At 37.2% G+C, this 20862-nt stretch overlaps 4 protein-coding genes across 5 annotated transcripts; 3 read left to right on the forward strand and 1 right to left on the reverse strand.

Moving 5' to 3' along the window:
* Positions 1–322: 322 nt before the first annotated feature.
* On the forward strand, positions 323–3423 carry LOC126605116 (zinc finger A20 and AN1 domain-containing stress-associated protein 8-like). The gene is made up of 3 exons (XM_050272480.1): positions 323–472; positions 575–646; positions 2662–3423. The coding sequence occupies exon 3, from the start codon at positions 2676–2678 to the stop codon at positions 3192–3194; it is 519 nt and encodes a 172-aa protein (XP_050128437.1). The 5' UTR covers positions 323–472; positions 575–646; positions 2662–2675; the 3' UTR covers positions 3195–3423.
* A 5864-nt stretch (positions 3424–9287) lies between these two features.
* On the forward strand, positions 9288–10285 carry LOC126610066 (zinc finger A20 and AN1 domain-containing stress-associated protein 5-like). Its single transcript, XM_050278034.1, has one exon. It carries the CDS (start codon positions 9511–9513, stop codon positions 10018–10020), a length of 510 nt encoding a protein of 169 aa, XP_050133991.1. The 5' UTR covers positions 9288–9510; the 3' UTR covers positions 10021–10285.
* Positions 10286–12657: 2372 nt separating this feature from the next.
* Positions 12658–16356, reverse strand: LOC126613983 (sm-like protein LSM7). Of its 2 annotated transcripts, none has more exons than XM_050281604.1 (6): positions 16236–16356; positions 15903–15970; positions 15729–15810; positions 15188–15259; positions 15013–15065; positions 12658–12959 (listed from the first exon to the last, which is right to left on the reverse strand). In XM_050281604.1, exons 2-6 carry the CDS (start codon positions 15903–15905, stop codon positions 12870–12872), a joined length of 300 nt encoding a protein of 99 aa, XP_050137561.1. In that variant the 5' UTR covers positions 15906–15970; positions 16236–16356; the 3' UTR covers positions 12658–12869. The 2 variants fall into 2 exon arrangements, with proteins under 2 accessions (XP_050137561.1, XP_050137562.1); XM_050281605.1 differs by lacking the exon at positions 12658–12959 and adding an exon at positions 14105–14836.
* Positions 16357–17453: 1097 nt separating this feature from the next.
* On the forward strand, positions 17454–19206 carry LOC126583134 (60S ribosomal protein L31-like). Its single transcript, XM_050247432.1, has 2 exons — positions 17454–17619; positions 18748–19206. The coding sequence occupies exons 1-2, from the start codon at positions 17459–17461 to the stop codon at positions 19028–19030; spliced, it is 444 nt and encodes a 147-aa protein (XP_050103389.1). The 5' UTR covers positions 17454–17458; the 3' UTR covers positions 19031–19206.
* Positions 19207–20862: the final 1656 nt, after the last annotated feature.

Genomic DNA, 20862 nt, shown 5'->3' on the forward strand with positions numbered 1-20862 from the left:
TTTTTTTAAATTTAAACAACTCCACCCGTTAACAAATCGATATTATTCCTACATGTATTGGGATGCTATATGAGAAACTGACAAAATACTGCGCAGCGCACGTAACATCGAGGGGGAAAAAAAAAACAAATAAAAAACAAAACAATATCGGGCACGTAACTCACTTCCACTTCTTGACGCGAAGGATTGTCTGCACCCGACTCTATACATATTCCGTGTCTTCGAGAGTCTAAATGGTCGGATACTTCTAATCTCCAGAGGGCAAGAAATTCCTTTAATCTTACTGATTCCCTCCTCCACCAATCACAACTAGAAACGTAGGTTGACTCACTACACCACGGAAACACCTGATCATTGCTTTGGGTCACCCCCTCCACGCTCTCTCATCGCTTATAAAGTCGAAGCTGGAACATATATGGCTTCTGCTTCTCCTCCTCACACCTCTCTCTCCCTCTCTCCTGTTCGCTTTAGGGTTCGTCTCTCTCTCTCTTCTCTCTCTCTTCTCTCTCTGTCTATGTGTGTTTGATTTTCGAAATTTTGATTGTTTGATTATTTGATTATTGGATTATTGAAGGGAAGCGGATAGGAACCATCTCTGTGTGAACTGCAGGAGCTACTTTGAAGAGGTTGGTTCCTCTGCGAACAGGTGAGTCGTAGATTGTTGTTTTTAATCACTATTCGCTTCTGGGTTCTGCTTTTTTCGATGAATTATGTTAAGGATGGCTGAAGAAGCTGAGCAGCTTATGTATGTGATGAAAGATGTGAAGTTTTCAAATGAAAAAAAAATGGTATTTTGATCGTGGGTTTTGGGTTCTGATGGGAGAATAGACCTTAATCCCTGGTGTGAGGATGTTAAGAATAAGAAATTAAGGTTTTTTTTATGCAGATTTAAATGAATAGTTCTCAAAGTTTGAAGCTTGATGAGTTGGTTTAATTACTTGTGTGTTTTTCCATTAGCAATTGGTTTGAATTAGCTTGAAGAAGTAGATTTAATGGCATGATTAGTATGTTTATGTATTAATATGAAACTTAAAAATAAAAAAAATAAAAAAAATAAAAAGCCATGACTCAGTGCCACCGCTAAGACATCCTTCTACCATCCTTATTTTCTTTAACAATATACATGTATATATGTGTATATATACATATAGATATAGAGAGATAGTCATGGAATCATGGGATTTCTAGTATTCTAATTGGTCGAAAACGGTGGAACACACTATTTTATGATCAGGTTCAGATTGGTTAGGTATCATCTAGCTATGTAGTTTTACCTTGTTATTTGTTTCAATTGCGGTCTTGAGGTTTTATGAAAATCAGTAGTTCCATCGAGTTTATAGAAAGACCCTTCGTATTTTCATACGGTGTTGAATTCCCCTTTACCAGGTAAATTAAATTTTCTATGACCGAGAGGGCTACTGTTCTGTCAGTTGTTGTCTTCTGATACCCCAAATCCCGCATACCTTTTGCAGTGGGAAGACAGTGGCTGCTTTAGTAAGGCCTAGGAGTGCAATAGTTAACTTCAACTAGCACTTTTGGATGTGCATTGGGTTGTGACAGTAGACTTGAATTACTGTTGTCTTCCCCACTCTTGAGCTAAATATATGTGGTTGGTGTTTATTTTACTGTGTTTACTCTTTATTACAAAATCATTGCAGCCGAAGTCTGTTCATATTGTTGTTATACCGACTGTCACCTTTACAAGGAGGTAAGACAGTGCTTGTTTACATTAATGGAACTCCTCGGACAAAATGGCAAGACTGCAAAAGCTCATTCCTTGGTTTTTTATGGGGGTTGCCCTGTTTAATGATTGTAAAAAAAAATTTGCAGAATAAGGAAGTGGGCTTATTTTCTTTTACTTAAAACCTCTGCCTTCCGAGAATTATTATCTTTCGCTAGCCCATCTTTGTCTTTGTCTCTTCTATCGCCATATCTCTCAAATGGCATTTTTTTCATAAATCGCCTGGCTTTTATCACTAGAAAAATAAAATAAGAGGAAGTGGCAGTGGCAGTTGACCTCTTATGGTATTGCTTTCTTTAATAAGGTTTGCTATCCTATCAAGAAGGATGAAATACATGTTTTACAAGCTGTCATATCCGTGCATTGTTATATTTTCAGTTTAACTGATTGAACACTTGTGCAAAGGATACTACTCATATGGTCACACCCAACGGTGTTATGCACATTTTCCCCTAACAGAAAAAGATAAAAAGTATAAAGTGAGCTTTCTTCTTTCTCACTGTTTATTAGGTATGTCTAGTTAAGTGGAACTCTCCCAATTAGATACAAGTTTCATCTTGAGGCTTCAAAACTAGAATTGTAATCAGAGCATCAATACTTATATCTACTATCCAACTTATTGTCATACATGAAGCATACTTCTCTACACTGAGAATAAAGGGAAGTCCTCACTACTTTTTGTTGGCGATTTTCCAGTTAATATGGTCCTTTTAGTTGGCGATCTAACATTCCATCTTTCTTATGCTAAGATTCAAACTACTATGCTGATTTTAATTTAATGAGTTGATGGTTGAGTCTGCTTGTTTATACTGTTGTAATTGCTTGGCTGTGTAATATTGTAGACGTCTGGCAGGGGTAGATGTCTACCTTGAGCTGTGTTATTGTATATTTTTGGAGAACTTAAGCGAATTACAATGCAGGAAATTCTAAGAAAATGGAGCACGATGAGACAGGATGCCAAGCTCCTCCTGAAGCTCCCAAGCTTTGTGCCAACAACTGTGGATTCTTTGGAAGTCCAGCAACCATGAATTTGTGTTCCAAGTGCCACAAGGACTTGGTGTTGAAGCAAGAACAAGCTAAAGTCGTTGCGGCATCCATTGATAGTGCGGTGAATGGCAGCCCCTCTGAAAGTGGGAAGGGGCCTGTTGCTACTGCTGGTGTAGATGTACAAGCTGGCCCTGCAGATGTGATGCTTATCTCAACACAGGCATCCTCTACTCCATCTTTGAACATTAAGAGGGAGGAAAAGGTGAAAGATACTCCTACCAGGTGCGGCACTTGCAGGAAACGTGTTGGTCTAACTGGGTTCAGTTGCCGATGTGGAGATCTCTTTTGTGCAGTTCATCGGTACTCTGATAAACACAACTGCCCTCATGATTACCGGACTGCTGCTCAGGATGCAATAGCCAAAGCCAACCCGGTTGTCAAGGCAGAAAAGCTGGATAAAATCTGATAAAAGTCTTGGAATTACAAGGTTTAATCTTTTTATGTATTGCACACATGCTCTCATTTCTCTACCCATGTGGCTTCTGCTTCTGTTTAAGTTGATCTTGTTATGTCAGGTCTCTTGTGTGTGATAGATGGTTGGAAGCTGTTGTGGGCATTTTCAAATGTCAGGAACGATTGTGTGTAATAATCCCAGCCGTTCGTGAGGGCCGTGAGGCCGTCACGAGGATTTGGTACCGATGGTGTTTTGGACCTTGTTTATTTTGCTTGTTTGGGATGTAGTTTATCAGATATAGGAAGGTGCCAAGGTAGGTAGCATGCTCAAGTAATTCACGATAATGCTCATAACTAAGGTTTTCCCCATGTGTTATTTGGGGTGGGGGAATTGGAATCGAACTCGCGACCTCAAGGTTGAAATTTGAATGTTTTTAGTGATAACTGAGTTACAAATCCTTTGCAGAATAGAAGCATTTTAACTTCTGAGTTGGGACCACTTCCAGAATTTTATGTTGTAGAAAATTGGTGGATCAAAACCATTGGGGTTAGCTGTGGTGAGGATCGGTAGAGATGTGTAGGAGTAGGCTAAGTTCACGGTTCGATACTGCCAATATAATTTTAAAATGAAAATTTTGGTATATCGGTTCGATATTGTCTTAGTAAGGAAGAGATCCTCTCCGGATCTTGCACACCTCCCTACCTTCACTCACTTCCCCTCCCCCTCCCATCCCAATTCCTGCTGCATATTTCCCCACCTTGAACTCCTCCCATTTTCGTCTTGTTTCTCTGCGGTTCTGTTTCGTCCATCGCCGTCGGAGAAGATGGCAATGACGTTGAGGAGAAAGAAACAGTAAGAAAGTTGAAGATAAAGAGTGATCAGATGGTAGTTTTCCAAAAAAAATAAATAAATAAATAAAGAGTGATAAGAAAGTATGGATTCAAAGAGGATCTTGTTTCTAGATTATAAGGAAAATTAATGAAAATGGTTTAAAAATTTTTAGTTTTAACGATAAGGACAAAATAAAAGGTAAAGTGAATAGTATCAAAATTGACTTTTTAGTGTAAAAATATAGTTTTTCGTTAAAATTAACAATACTGAAAGTTTTTCGTTAAAGTTTTCTGGATTATACGATGGAAGATAGATGGCACAAGGGCCCACACGCCCATCCCAACCCCTTTTCCCCCACAGGAAAAGCATGCTCGCTGAATTCTTTTTTCTGGGGATCCGAGAATCTCGTAATTGTGTCAATTCATCGTATATCGTGCGATCAAAATTGATTTTAAATTTTAAATTTTAAAATTCAAATATAAATAGTACTTAATAAAAACTGCTCGCATAAATACTCCGGATCCCGAGGAAAATGACGAGATACGTCCGCCCCGTCCTTTTCCTCTCCCACTTGGAATCTACGTCCGCCACGTTTGAACCGCGTGGCGGCCAATCACAGCCGTCGATCACACCGTGTTTGACATTCTGATAACAAGTCACCATCGATTGGACCTAGTGAGGTGGTGAGATCAGCCCACCGGTTGTGCGATCAATTAGAATTAGCATTAGTTTACTCATTAATCATTACTATTAGTGCTGCGAGAGAAACAGCTGCGCTATTTCTAAACCGTGGACCTGAAAGTGACCTTCGTATTTCCCCATGAACCTCCTCTTTTATTGGCTTAAGGACCATATTTATAACGTGGACATAAAAATTAAATACAAATATTAAAGAGCATATTCCATCGTATCATCAATTTAAGGCATGTATACTTCGGATCCGGATGAGAAATAATAAGTATGGGATAAACATTTCTTTGATTATCTTATACTTTCATTTTGCAAGTATGTCGTATCAAAACTAATGGGACTCATCCACTTTTTTTTTCGATTGTTAATAAGCGCATGATAATAATTTCTTGCAAATTCATTTTTTGTAAGTATGCTTTTAATAGTCTTCTCTTATCGGTGAAAGTTCTCGTTACGCTCCTGAGAAAGCACTTAATGCCTTGGATTTAGGCTAATTTAATGCAATTCATACAAGAGCGTTGCTGGAAAACTATACAAACGTCAATTTCCGTATACTGTAAACCATAGGAGAATGAATGAAATGGTGGATTGTCTCATATCCCAACGTTCCAAATACGTAATTGAAGACATTTCATCACCATGACTTGGGGATATATTAGGAGTTTCATTCTCAAAGAACTTAATAATCTAAACAGTTTGTTCTCTTGAGAATAGACTTGGTGGTTATGAGAACTTATGTACTCGAGATCCTAACAAATAGTTTGTGTATAAAAAAAGTGAAAGATTATTAGCATTCTAAAAATCTCATTTTATACTTCTCACCAATTCTCTAAAATAATCCATGAATAACTTATACAAATGCTTGATGCTTTTTTAAGAAGAATGAGCATAAAACCCTTGGTTATAATTGTGGGAGCAAATTCCGTCACACAATGAATTGATGAAAATTCACACATAAAGAAAATATCTAAACACCAATGTTAGTCAAAGGGCCTCCAATACCCAAGTTAGAGAGATTGTATGAAATAACAAGAGTGTGGTGAGAGTTCTTGATTATCATAATAAAGTGGTTGACCTTGGTTATTTACAAATAATTGAATAGTTAATCCTAGCGTCTAGGTTAGTTGAACCTATAAGCAGAGCATTACAAAGTTATCCAACTCTAAGGGAGAGATGGATAAGCTTAGTCTCACAACAGGTTAGAAAAAATATGATTCAAATTCGCTTTTGGCAAGAACCGAACTTAAAATCTCTTACTTACAAGTAAAAAAAAATATCAATAAGGCGTAATACTAAGCCACGAAACTAATAAAGATTTAACAAGCAATGTTGAGTACAAATTAGGACTCATACCGGTACACGGTTACAAGGAGACACGCCGACACGTGTGCGTCACACGTGTACGCCGGACGAGGACCGAGACCGACTTCTTTCTTTCTGAGAAAACGAAAGGGGTCAGATATGGCGGCTTGGCCTCCTAGCAGCTGGACGCGTGAAATTACCCACCGGGGGTTTCTATAATTTCCCCCTTTTCCCATTTTGCCCTTCCACTTGCATTCTTCTAGGATCCATCATTTTAAATAATTTAAATTGGGTCCTCTTTTACCCATACACCAACATGAACCAACATGCACCAACAAAAACAATATACTATTTGCTTCTTTCTTTTTTAGTGGATGACAGAAAATATCCCTCTCTCACCAACAAAAACAATTTATAATTTTTATTTTTTGAGAAACTTCGTGTTTAACGGTCAAGCCATCACATAATTTTATTAGTTTATATGTTATTAAAATACGATGAAATAGATATATCTGTAGACATTGAAATTTCGGTAAATAAATGTTGACCGATAAATCAAAGTGTCAACGCTCATGTATTACATAAATTTTACACATAGCGTGTGACTCAACGAAAATTGAAATGAGTTGGAAAAATCATCAAATAGGACACGTGTCAACACCTGGCATAAACGACTTATTTCATCTGGGATATTATATTCAAAATTAGGCCTTGAAAAATTCTATAAATACAAGCTCATTTCATTCATTTGAGGGGGGAACCAATTCATATTACACCTTGAAGCTCTGAAGCTCTGAAACTCCGAAGCTCTCAAGCATCCAGGTTCCCGAATAATCAAGAAAGCCTTCTTCGTTCTTCGTTTATCGTTCTTCCAAGATCAAGCCCCAACGGCCCTTTGGATCAACAATCATCCACCAATTCAAGATCAAGCCCCGACGGCCCTTGAAGAAAGTGTTCTTCGTTCTTCGTTCATCGTTCTTCAAAGATCAAGCCCCAAAGGCCCCTTGAAGAACTTCCACCGATTCAAGATCAAGCCCCGACGGCCCTTGAAGAAAGCACCATCGTTCATCATCCGTTCATCCAAGATCAAGCCCCAACGGCCCTTTGGATCAACAACGTCGACAAATCCACACATCCAACCGTTCTTCAAGATTAAGCCCAAAAGCCCTTGAAGATCCGTTCATCACTGTTCTTTAAGATCAAGCCCAAAAGCCCTTGAAGACCCGTTCATCACCGTTATTCAAGATCAAGCCTTAACGGCCCTTGAAGAAACACTCATCCTTAACATCAAGCCCCAACGGCTCCTTGAAGATCCGCTCAAATCCACCTTCAAAAATCAAGCCCACGGCCCCTTGAAGAAACTTCCAACAGTTTATCCAAGATCAAGCCTCAACGACCCTTGGATCAATCGCACATCCACAAATCAACACCTTACGGAGATGGAATCAGATGATCAAATTAGAGAGAGATTGTAACCCAAAATCCATTAATACAAATATTTGTTTGTGCACGTGTTCTTGTCTCTTTCGTTTCAGGAATTTTCCGTGTTCACAATATCATTTGGTATTAATTTTCAATTAAATAATATGCTATGTGATTGTGAAACAGTCATATTGAAAAACTACTTTTGATTTTAAAATTTCATTTTGAATTTTTTTGTCACATTGATACCTTATTCATGGGACAATAATATAATCGACATTTTTTACCCTTTGAAAACGCATAACATCTCTTGCGGTAGCTGAAAGCTGTATATGCTCGCCTCTAGGCTCGTTCATTGCCTCGTAAAACCTCGCTTAGTGCCGCAAGGGTGTAAGCATAGTTGGTGGTGGAGAGCTTGACAACATGTACCTCTCATTTTAAGCTTATATTCGTGATGCTTTTGTGAGAAAAAACCTTTTAAAAAGGTGAAGAGAAAGAAAAGAAAGATGAAATGCTTTGTAGGGTGAAGATGTGAGTGACCTTAAATTGGCAAGGCATCCATGACCATGAGATGAGAGGCAGATTTTGTTCAAATGTAGGAAAATTTAAAGTTAAAGAGGAAGCAATATATTGCTTTTGAAGCATTCTTTTTATATAATAGCTTTTTATAGCAAATCATGATAATTTAAAATCCTCCTTCGGTTTTATATCATCATAATCACAAGAAGTTTTTTGCATGCGGGAGTGTTACTATTTGAACCATTCATCTTAATGGTTCGATAGGATATTACAAGGAGAGGGTCCAAATATATACATTGAGCCGAGAATGAATCTTAACTTTCAAATTTTTTTTTTGCTTTCTAATGTTTATATTTTTGTAAAAGTAACAATTTGGCCTTACATATAGAGATTTAATAAATTTTTACAATGGTTAAATTTTACATAATACATGTATCACTCAATTTGTAGCCGGACCGTTAAGCTTTCTTATACTCCTTGTATCATTGATGAAAAATTACTGGAGCAAATTAAAAACTATAAATCAAAACATAACAAATCCATCTACGATATTTTGAGCTTCTATCGATTTTGAGCTACTAGATTGTCATAACTACTCACTTTAGTCCCTGAAATTTAAAATATCACTGAGATTGTCAATTGTTAATCATTTTGATCAGTCCGTAAAAAATCTTCGCTAAATAGAAAAAACTACAAATTCAAGTGAAGGGGTTGTTTGTGAGAAGAATATCCATATTTTAACGAAAATTTTCATATAAAATCAAAATAATTGTCAATAAACAATCTAAGAACTATTATTTTAAATCGTAATAATAGAATTACATAAAACTAGAGAAATTAGAACATGGGCAACCAATAGAATCAATCGGACGGCCGCATGTTGTAATACGCTGCATGTGGGTAAAAAATAGGGTCCCACCGTACCTTAAAATAAGCTTTGTCAGGATATTTACCTTTTCTCAATAATGACGATTATCCACGTCAAAACAACCAACCAATTTCAATGTGATCGTAATACGTGTGGTACACTCAGTATCATTATATAAATGATGAGATACGTGTGTTAAAAAATTAACAACTTAAAAAATATAATTTTTCACCATTTAAATAAAAACACGTAATGTACTATTCGTGTTCCAATTACAATACAGCAATACCACACCCAAGAACCCAAAAAAAAATCAATTATTCCTTCTTTTTCTTTAATTTTTTAAGCAAAAAGGTAATAGTAAAAGAAAAGTAGGAAGGGCATTTCGGTAAAACCGAAAGGCAAAAATGGATACGCGTCTCTATGTGGTCCATATTTTCTCGCCAGTACCCGACCTTTCACTCCCTCATATTATCCCCCTCCCCCATTTCTGTCTCCTCCATCGCCCACCCAAACCTCTCCTCTCCTCTCCTCTCTCTCTAAAAACCACAACTTTTTTCTTCCTCTCTCTGTGTCTCTCTAGAAAACCACAACCTCCAATTTTCTTCCTTTCCATCCATCTATATCTCTGAAAAAAACAGAAAAAAGAAAGAGAGAAGACGAGAGAGATCCATCTCTCGATTGTTCAAAATTTGAATGAAAAAAATGGCACAGAGAACGGAGAAGGAAGAGACGGAGTTCAAGGTCCCCGAAACGCTAACGCACTGCGTCAACAACTGCGGCGTCACCGGCAATCCCTCCACCAACAACATGTGCCAGAAGTGCTTCAACGCCGCATCGGCCGCCGCCGCCGCCGCCACTTCATCGTCGTCGTCAGCGGCGATTCTGAAGTTTTCAGCCGAGAAAAGTCCGAGATCTAGCTCATCTTTCAGCTTCGAGGCTGCTGCCGAGACCTGCCGTAAGACGACGGCATCAGAGATCGCGAGATCGGACGAAACGCCGAATCGGCGCGTGGTTAATCGGTGCTCCGGTTGTCGGAGGAAGGTCGGGTTGACCGGATTCAGGTGCCGGTGCGGCGAGCTTTTCTGCTCCGAACACCGGTACTCCGATCGCCACGTGTGCAGCTACGACTATAAGGCTGCCGGTCGCGAGGCCATCGCGAGAGAAAACCCCGTGGTCAAGGCCGCAAAGATCGTCCGGGTTTGATGATTTATATATCGATTGACTTTGTAGAAATGAAGCAACGCAAAAAGTGACGCGAAAATTTGAAGAGGAATTTGTGGCTCGATCGGTTCTCATGGCGCGTCTTTCTCTCGGAGACCAAAACGAAATTCAGAGGCCGGGGAGAGATCGCTTCGTTTATCAAATTCTCTCTGATAATTATTTTTTTTTTAAATTTTAATTTTTCGTGTTCTTATTTTTACTTTCTCTTGGATTGGAAATGATAAAATTATTGTGATGATTTAAGGTATTCGGCGTGTTTGTCGGTGTTCATCTTTTTTCTTTTGGGGTAGTTTTAATGTATTTTATTGTTTTTTCTTTTCTTCAAACTGTGAGCGGCAGTTGAATTGACATTCCAGGAAGTGACAGGGTGTTTTTCGTCATTTCGCGTATTTACAACTTGAAATACAGTTGGTGATGGTTGGGAAACATCGGGCCCAAGGTATGGAGACGAGATGGGGGCTTTACAATTATTTATTTATCGCGATAAATTCGATTGGCATAGCCGCATAGGCGAGTTGGAAAGAGAGCCTATGGGAAGGGGTGAAGGGGGAACATTTGCGTATGATAATTGGTCGCTGTTTTCAATGAAAAAGGTAGGATATGTGGCGGGGATCTCGAGGGTGTGAGGAGATCAACGGCTGAGGTTGTGTGTTGGTGGGTGATTAGAATAGAATAGACGACGTCGATGAGTGCGCGAGTGTATATATGACCTGTATTGTGCGGTGGGCCATAGTGGGGTGCCGGGACTACTTGGACGTGTGGGGCCCCGCGTTTTGTGACCTTTGAGTGACATGAAAAGCTGTCAGACACATGGCTGTGGCTTAACTTGACACTAACCATTGACTGACACATGTGAAATTTACAACAATAAAATTTAAAAAAGTAAAGCTTATAACCATGTCTCAATTAAAAAAAAACTAATGAAAAATATCTACAAATTTTGAGCTGCAACGAAAAAGACAAAATAAAGTGTAAAGTAAATAGTATCAGCGTTTATTTTTTAATGTAAAAATGTGATTTTTTGTTAAAATAAACAGTATCGAAATTTTTTTGTTAAAGTTTCCTCAATTAATGATGAGAGCTACATAGAAGCCAAAGTGAAGAGATTTGGTTTGGTGTTTAAGTTAATGTGAATGTGTGTAAGCATGTATGTGACATAATACCGAAGACTTGAAGAGTTGTGTTTAGTCTTCATCGTTTAGGGGAGTTTGGGTTGATGGTTAAAAATGGAAATGTAAAGTGAAACCGTTAAACTAAATGGTAGTGTAGAACTTGAAGAGGTATGTTATGGCATTTTGTTTTGTTTTCTCCTTATGCGCACGTGGATGATTTCTGACCCTAATGAAGTTATAAAGCGAGGTCTTAACCCCTACAAACCATGTTGCTGCTCCATACATTATATTGTGAGTGAAAATAACACAAATATTATCCATTTTTACTACTTCTCAACGCGAAAATAAAACAAAGTTATAAAAAACCTTGAACTCTTTGAATCCAACATTAAGATCTAATTGGACAATAATCCCACAAATCCTTCAAAAATAAGATAAAATTAACACACTTGTATATGTGTCATATCATATGGGCTTATTTTATTTCATTTCTTGTCGGGTAAGCTAAAGCCTTAAATTGTGGTCTATTAGGAAGCCTCATGCTTTTTTTTTTAATTAATTTTTTTAAATTTTTAATTTTTACAAACAATCTATGGACGAAGAAGTGGACTAAGCTTCACAATAGACTAGCAATAATGTGTTCAAATTCGTTTTTAGCAAGAATTTGAACCTAAGTCCTCTTATTTACAAATGAAAAAACATACCACTAGACCGTAGTACTAAGTGTCAGAAAGTCTTCGATATTTTTTGTTTCCTTTTTGTTGGAGGGGTGGATGCCAGCAATCAGGTGCATTCTTGAAGACAAATGATAGAACCAACTTTAGGACCCTTTTTTATTTTATTTTAAATAAACTATTTTTTTTTTGGAAAGGGCCAAAACTAAATATTTTAATGATAATCACCAGAATAAGTAGCTTCTAGTCTTGAGCTTTTTTATTTGTTGAAACGTTGAATTTTAAGGATGTCTGTAGGTTTTAAGACCAAGATATTTGTCTTGATAGTGTTTTTTATTTATTTGCTACCTACTGTTAGTGATCTAGAGAGTTGAATTTCTTTTATTATAAACGTAGTGGAGAAGCAAAATCAGCATACAATCCAAAAAGTTAATTAGCTTTTCCTACTTTTAACTTTAAGATGGAAAAATGAAATCAAAAGTTTGTTCGATCCGAATGATGTCGTTCTGTGCAAAAGAATTTTCACAAAATCCCCATATTTTCACAAAATTTGCACTTACAAGTGGGGATACTAAACCATAATGCTACGTGACAGAAAAAAAAATTTGTAGTTAAGGATAGGACAGCTTAAGTCGAGTTCAAATCTTCTGCATCCATTTTGTGTGTGGCCACTATCATTGATTGAAACGTGTCAAGTTCATGAAAACAAAGCTAAGAAATGTTAAGTTTATGAATGCGTGTCAATCAATCATACAGGCCAGAGAGGCAACACACAAATTGGATGCATAAGATTTGAACTCGATTGAGTTTCATTTTGTAGAGGCATCCAATAATTCCCATAACAAATTTCTTAATAGATATCTAAAATAAACGGAGTCATAAACATCTTAATGTTTTGCATTAGTCACTAATCAAATGTGCATGATATTTAAAGGCCAAGGGCAAAACCACCCTAAAATGTGCATGATGTTTTAAAAGGTACAACCACCTCATCACGGTTTCTTATCAGCGGTGTTGCGAGGAGAGGCACGGCAAGGTCTCCGGTTTAGGCACCATCTGGCTGGCTGAAAGGGTTCGCAATCTCATCTGTACCGTCTGTCGGCGATACAAGCATTACAGCGGTTCCCCTACAAACCTGACACCATAATATTGCACACTCAAAACTTTTTGTAGAGCACAATCTCAGCAAAATAACCAGTAATATAATACTAAATCCAAATGAAGGAAAACACACAAATCTGCCCAAATGGCTAAAAGTTTTGGATAGTTCACTAGGCACAAGCACTTTGCCAAATTGCTAAAGCAGAAATTGAAGTAGGAAGTTTCTGATTGCGTGGGAAAATGCATATGGAGGATTATTTGGATTGGAAAACTAGTTCCGAGACTCGGTGGAAGCTTGTGAAGATTAAACCGAAAAATACTGCCCTTCATGGCAGAAGAAAGTTTGAGCAATTTGCTCAACAAGGAGAAAACCGAATATGCAAACCAACTTTTAGATGGATTTGTATAAGATATTCCACTCACTAAAACGAAAATGGAAGGACCACAGACAGGTATTTTATGAATCATGTAACCCCTCTAAAACGATTTAATATCCCCTCCTGGGAGAGGAAGGCGCATACAACGATGTCTTTCCTGGAAAGCATGTGTTGGTGCAATACCTATGAATACAGCTGTTGTTCGAGTTTCAAAGTGAGCAAAAAGAAATCAAGTTGGGAGGACGAGATACTACCCAAACTAATCAAATACATGACAGATATGTTCCTACTATGACCATGGTGAGAAAGGGAAGAGATGGTTCCAAAATCAGCTTTCGTTCAGACTCTTATAAGGAGGTCAGCAAGTTGAATTTTAGTTGTCACTCTTCCAGGGAGAGGTGAAACTGTTCCTGCAGACAGCCAGGATGAAGGGAACAGCAGAGGATGACGAGAAAGAAAATTATACCGGAGTAAGTATCTCATGAATCTTATGGAAAAATATAGTATTATGAGGAGTCTTTGGTGTTTCAACATGTCATGACAACGACCAAGGTTGAGAAGGAATATTGGAATACATTTAATGGGCTCGCATTCTTTGTCGTCGCAAAATTAGCTCTTTTATTCTCAAGGAGGGTATTAGTTTGAACATTGTTTCAAAAATAGGTTGAAATTTGAATTTGGCTACTAGATGGGGAAGGAACTGAGGTACCAGTCACTTTCAGATATTTAACTGAATTACATCAAGAGAATAATAATGAAGAAGAAGTTATGTGCGTAAAGGTGCCTACAGATGCATGTCACATTATGTTACAAATATCATACTTGTATGACGACATGATGCATTAACTAAAGCCAACAAGTATCAGTCCGAGGAGTTAACCAAGAACTGAACTTTATAAGTTTACATACTATGAGATAAGTCACTAAACCCCCAAGGGATCAAATGAACTTTTCATATATGATAAGTCTCAAGTTATGAGCAAGCAACGGGTAGTTATGTGGGTCACGTGCCCAACGGAAAATATTTACACTAATATACAAGCTCTGGGTTTCGCCCTAGATGGCTCAAAATTCCATAATATGCAATAGAGATGTGTAAAGCACTCAATAGGAAAACTAAATTAAAAAATTAACACAGTTTTTAAACAGGATTCCCAACCCAATTGAACTTCTCAAACGAGCTGATATCTGCACTGAATCTTATAGTTTCTGAGCTTTACTTATATCAAGGGTACTTTGGTCGTTTCAATTTCATCACAACAGTACCTGCTGATTGTATATGCGCACTTGTTTCCTATTCTTCGGAGCAGTACCTACTGATCATACATGCACACTTGTTTTCCTAATCTTCACAGCTTTTCCTATGGTTGGATCAGCTTGGGGGGTATTCCCCCTAATCCTTGTCAAATATAGTTGACTAATAAAGCAAGGAGATTCCAGCCATTTTCTTAATATGCTAAGCTCTTCTTGGGTCTGATGATTATTCTTTCTTTTCTAATTTTCTCCTGAAGTATTCATCTCTCCCCTCAATATGCTGCCATCAGATACACAGAAAGTGTCACAACCAGGCATACCACAAATCCTAACAATTTTAGGCATAGTTGAATACAACTAAACATAGATCCTACAACAGCCAACATCAATATATATCAAGTTCCCGTGCAGTTTTCTTAAGATCCTACAACAGAGATAAACTAGAAGAATACATACTATGAGGCCAAGGCGCCTGGTCTGATCAGTGGTCTTCAACGGATCATCAGAATCTGCAACACAAGGGAAAGATTCTCAAGTCAACTAAGCATTCACAGCTGTAGAAAAGTTCCAAGATCGTGAATTTAAAAAACATATGTCGTAAACAGTTTCGAGAATGCTGTGAAACATTTACCTCTTAGAAACTCCACTGCTTCATCTAGAACAAGGTTTAACAACTGGTCATAACCTTTAAGAGTCCCTGTCACTGTAACCAAATTCACAACAGTTTATCACATACTGGATAATAAGTCAAAAAAACTCTCATTGATGTTTTCTTAACAAGTATGATATAGATCCAGTTGATGTTATACTTGAAGCAAAAGAAACAGGACGGTCTATTTCTACTCAGCTAGTGTCTCTGCAGTGTTGCCACATACCCTGGATCATGTCATAACACATTTACTGTACAACCTACAACGAGTGTATATTTCTACATTCTAAATCTTCAAGATTGCTCGATTAGAATCTTGCAACCTCTTCCTTCTTGTCTTAGATAGAACCAAAAAACTGCTTGAAGCGTGACCCCCTAAATTGAACGGTAATCAAACAACCAATAACCCACAAATCCACGAAAAATAGAACAAACTGCTAGACCTACAACATTGTGCACTAAATCCAGAATCTAAAATTAAAGAACTAGAATTCATTTGAAAAATTCGGCAAAGTATATTAACCTTGTCTACCGCCGGTGAGCTTGACTTGGACACCCTTGTCCACAAACTTGGCCAGGTCCAAAACTGTTTCTTTCCTCCCTGACTGAAACACAAAAACACAATTTCAAACTATAACAAAAAAATTTCAGCTTTTTTATTTTTTATTTTTATAAACTTCGCGGGTCTCAAACTTACCATCTTATTCGGCTCCGCTCAGTTCTTAAATTCGCCGATGAAGGTTTCTACTCAAAAACCCTAAAATGCTAAAAAAAAATTGGAAAAAAAAAAAGAAACAAAAAGTTAATCAATTGAATGAACCAAATGGCAGCACATCAAGTGAAATTTGAGTGTAAAAACTTCAAAACATTTAATCAAAATCTAGGGTTTCTGAGAAATCCAAAAAACCCAAAAGAGATCGAGGATGACTTAAAAATATATAAAAACTCCCACAAAAAATTAGCATAAAATATTGTAAAATTTAACTGAAATTAGCATAAGATATTGTAAAACTTAAGTGAAAGTCAGTACCTTTGTCTCTGTGGTTTGGAAATAAGAGAGAGATGAAAGATGAGACCCTATGGCAGCTTTAGCGGTAGCTTGAAGCTTAGTACAGGGTTTTGAGTTTTCTCTTTTTATTTATTTTATTATTGTTAATTTCCATCATATATTGCATTAAAAAAATTGGAGGTCTTGGATTCGAAACGGCTGCTGGTCTGGAAGCCAGACTTTTATGGTCAGGATGAGGCTAAAATCTTGGGTTCAAAACCCGTTGATGGTCTGGAAGCCAAACTATGGTCAGGGGCAATTGAAATTTTGGGTTCGAAACCCGCTGCTGGCCTGTAAACCAAAATTATGGTTAGGGGGAGGCTGACATCTTGAGTTTGAAACCCATTGCTGGTCTGATTTATGGCCAGTAAGAGGCTAAAATGCCTCTGTGAGATACGATGAATGATTACGATCACGGAAGTTCCAAGAAAAGGATCCTCCCATCTAATTAAGTATTTCTCTTGGACTAGTGAAGGACTTGCATATAATCCACATGGGCGTGTACCGCTATCACCGTCGATATGGTACTACCATTCTACATATTATAATACAAGGAGATGACATAGTTAATAACTTAATAGATCACACTTTTAAATATATAAACAAAACAAATATACGTGTTTATAATTTAAGTGAAATAGTAACATCACGTGTCAGTATTTGTATTAGGCCAAAAAATTTATTCAAAATGCAACACCTCGTATGTTTAAACCTTTGTAAAATTGAATATCGTCATATTGACATTCCTTTCATTTTAAGTTGTTAGGATTACGGTATAGTGATATTTCTCTTCATTTATAAGTGAAAGGTTTTAGGTTCGATTATCGCCAAAGGAGAATTTGAACCACATGATTGCTAGCTTTAGGGTTGATTATCGCCAAAGGAGAATTTGAACCACATGATTGTTAGCCTATTGTGAGACTTATCCAACTTACTAGATAAATAATATCGTTTGTAAAAAAAAAAAAAAAAAAAAAAAGGTTGTTATCCTACATTTGGGCTACGGGGTTTAGTTCGGTCTGGCCCAGTTTTTTAACACAAGGGACAAGGCTAACGAAAGGATTGAAACCAACTAGAAAGACAAAATTAACCTTGCATCTTTTTCATAATAGGACGGACAATGATGTAGTTTAGTGGACAAATGAGGGCATTTGATGAGAAGGCCATCAGTATATGATCGCCCAATCGTTAAAGCCCTAGGGCGCATGCTATTGAGCATCCGACGGACAGTGAGTTCATTGCATCAGGGAGGCGGGGTTGAGCTCAGAGCTTTAACAATGGAGAAGAAGGGCGGTGGCAAGGGGAGAAAGGAGGAGGTCGTTACCAGAGAGTACACCATCAACGTCCACAAACGCTTGCATGGATGGTAAGCCCTCGAAATTTTACTTTTGTTTTGTTCTAGCTAATTAGTTTAGATGAGTTTAAGGAGGTTAATTTAATTTAATCTTTGGATTTTTATGGTTTTATTTTGTTAGTTTTTTGAGCTATTTTTTTTGGATAATTGTTTTATTGATTGCATTCTTTAATTTATTGGTTTAGTTGATCAAAATATTAGTTTTCGAGTGATATTTTAGGGTTTTTAGCAACTTGTTTATATTTTTTTTATGCTTCATTCATTTCCTAAATCTTTGGAGAATCCCTTTGCAATGATGGCGTTATGTAAGTAGGGTATTGATTAGTTGCTTCACAAGAACATTGTTGATGGTTTGGTCTTAGGTGAAGTGAATTGTTGACGGTTTGGTCTTAGGTGAAGTGAATTGTTGACTTGCTCACTTCTTTGATGTCCACCGATGCAATCGTAATAGTTATTGGTGGCTTAAATTGAAGGGTTTTGCGAGCAATATTTGCTCCGTTAGCTGTTTACTTGATTACATTCTTGATTTTGACATTGCCCAACTGAACCCGGGGTGTAGTGGAATACAGGGTTTATTGTCAACAATGACTTTTGTCTTTGTTTTATAACTCAGTTTGGTTTGAGATTTCTTTGGTTCTTAGCAGCTGGTGTGCTAATGGGGTTTTGTCAACGGAAAGTGAATTAACGAGGGTTTGGTCTTAGCACCTTAAGTGAATTGTCGATGTGCCAAATTTCTTTGGTCCATTTGATTGTTATTTGTTTGGGATGGTCAAATTTGTTTCACCCTATTCTATAGTTTTTATTTTGGGGTAATAGTCGAGAATAGAAAAACATAAAGAACTTTGAAAAGCAACTAACCTGGAGCTTCTTGGAATCGAAGGGTTTTGTAGAACTAATACCTTGTTGGTAACTTATGACGCAGTGATGAGAATCCTGACTGTTTGTGATTAAAAGAATGAACGGTTACTTTTCCAGAAACCAACTTTTGTTAAAGAAAATATATGGTTCTCTGAATTATGGTGCAGACTCCATTTCTGCAGCAGTATTTCCTTCTATGAGTTGTGCAATTTGCTTATCTCGCTTCTAATTAACCATTATCTTGTATAAAAATACTTAACCATCATCTCGATTCCCATGCAGCACATTTAAGAAGAAGGCACCAAATGCGATAAAGGAAATCAGGAAGTTTGCTCAAAAGTCCATGGGAACCACTGATGTCAGAGTGGATGTAAAGCTCAACAAGCACATATGGAGCCGTGGTATTCGGAGTGTGCCAAGAAGGATACGTGTCCGTATTGCAAGGAAGAGAAATGATGATGAAGATGCCAAGGAAGAGTTTTACTCTCTAGTCACCGTTACAGAGGTCCCTCCAGAGGGATTTAGTGGTTTGGGCACCAAGGTGATCGATGAAGAAGAAGGTTGAACTTAGTTTAAAGTTTAGACCCTAGTTTTTGTTCTAGTTAGGTAATCCCAATTTCGGATGTGTGGCCTGGTTTTGTCTGCCCTTGGAACTTCCAAATCAGAGTTTTTGAATTGTTTAATTAGTGTTTGTCTGTTCAGTTTTTTAATGAAGACCCTTACAAATTAAAACCAAGAGAATTTCTCCTTTTAGTATCTCTCTCATCACGGAATATACCCCCGGGTGTTTTCTCGTGGTTTGGTAGAGATTTTTCAATGTTCCGGTCACACGAGTTGGTACATCACGTATCTCTATATAAATGGTGGGTTATGTGTGTTAAAAGGTTAATAACTTAGAAATTAAAAATTTTCACCACTTGCATAAAAATACGTGGTGTATCATCCGTGTTTCCGTTACAACTAAAAATTTTCCGTGGTTTGGAGTACAATATCCCTCGATTTTGGCATACAATAGTATGTCAAGATTTCTGATAATCATGCCCGCTAAGCTGTGTAGTACTCGAGCCAAACTCTTCAATGGGCAGTTCACATGGAGATTCAAAAGGTACAGCTTGAAGGGAACCCAAAAGACTCTTCCAAGCAGTTCAACATACAATTCAAATTCCTTTAGCCGATCAAGTATGGTAAACCAATTATTTAAACATCCGGTGACAACCTTTTAATTTTAAGGAAAACTACTGAAAAGGGCTTGAAAACTTTGAGTTTTAATGATAAGGACAAAATAAAGAGTAAAGTGATTAGTACCAGGATTGACTTTTTAATGTAAAAATGTGGTTTTTCATTAAAGTGAACAGTACCGGGTGCTTTTCGTTAAAGTTCCCTTTATTTTAATGTTCTTGTAATCAGGTAGTCTACCAAGTAATCTGACGTTTAAAATAACCTTCACCATATGGTTTTAAAAAAAAAAAATTTAACTGAATCTTAACTGTTTATTTTCCAAACTACTTAGAAGTCCCGAAATATTGAAGAAAAATTGCTTTTAATCATTGGAAAAAGAAAAAAAAAAAGAGTTTACCACTCAACTGAAAAAGCAGTCCATTAGACCTTTTCCGACCTTGGGTTAAAACTCAAATTTCCACTTCTATTCCCCCCCCCCCCCGGGAAAACCCAACCCAATGCTAAAATGTGGCCTAAAACCTAAAATTCAAATGGAAGTCAAATACCAGGCATAAAATAGACCAAAAGCACGGATGGAGCCCACCAATGCTCGTGGACTTGCCTAATCATCGGCCCGTTGTAGCCCACCCACTCGCCCCACTTTCCACACATAGGTTGAGGCCTTCAGCGCCCAACATGGGGGGGGGGACCCATTGTCAGGTAGCTATCGACCACATCATGAGCCCAACGGATATATTTTTAATCGCACAACTGTAATCTTTGGACCGTTGGTTGATCCAACGGTCCAGATTCAAATTTTATTTTTAATTTTTAAACAATATATTTTAAAATACAATTAATCCAACGGCTTAGATCAAATATAATGGTAAAAAAATTCTAACGACGCAAATTTAAATCCAACAGCTAAAATAATTAAAAAAAATTATTAATTGTCCTTTACATTAATTTCATATTCTTCCATAATGTTTCATGTGTGGATTTAGTGATTTTTTCAATATTTTTCGGAAATTTAAATATTTTAGTTTAAAATGTTCATAAAATTAATTTACGATAGTTTACATAATTTTTTTAAAGTTAATTTAAGAAACAAAATTAACCTAAATTCATTCTTTAATAATTTGAGGCTAAAAAGGTTGGAGCATAAAAACTGTTTCTGAGCTAAAACCTAAGGGCATGTTTGGTACTGTACTTGAATCCAACTTTTTAAACTCAAAAACA

Source organism: Malus sylvestris, chromosome 2, assembly GCF_916048215.2.
Source record: "Malus sylvestris chromosome 2, drMalSylv7.2, whole genome shotgun sequence".
NCBI classification, from domain to species: domain Eukaryota; kingdom Viridiplantae; phylum Streptophyta; class Magnoliopsida; order Rosales; family Rosaceae; genus Malus; species Malus sylvestris.

Bases quoted from the DNA above. Each gene is read 5' to 3' on its own strand.
- LOC126605116 (XM_050272480.1), top strand. From the start codon at position 2,676: ATGGAGCACGATGAGACAGGATGCCAAGCTCCTCCTGAAGCTCCCAAG.
- LOC126610066 (XM_050278034.1), top strand. From the start codon at position 9,511: ATGAAAAAAATGGCACAGAGAACGGAGAAGGAAGAGACGGAGTTCAAG.
- LOC126613983 (XM_050281604.1), bottom strand. The intron at 15,260-15,728 runs GTTAATATACTT...ATTTGGTTACAG, and splicing joins GCTCACCGGCGGTAGACAAG to TGACAGGGACTCTTAAAGGT. The intron at 15,066-15,187 runs GTAAATGTTTCA...CTTGTGTTGCAG, and splicing joins AGCAGTGGAGTTTCTAAGAG to ATTCTGATGATCCGTTGAAG.
- LOC126583134 (XM_050247432.1), top strand. From the start codon at position 17,459: ATGCTATTGAGCATCCGACGGACAGTGAGTTCATTGCATCAGGGAGGC. The intron at 17,620-18,747 runs GTAAGCCCTCGA...ATTCCCATGCAG, and splicing joins CACAAACGCTTGCATGGATG to CACATTTAAGAAGAAGGCAC.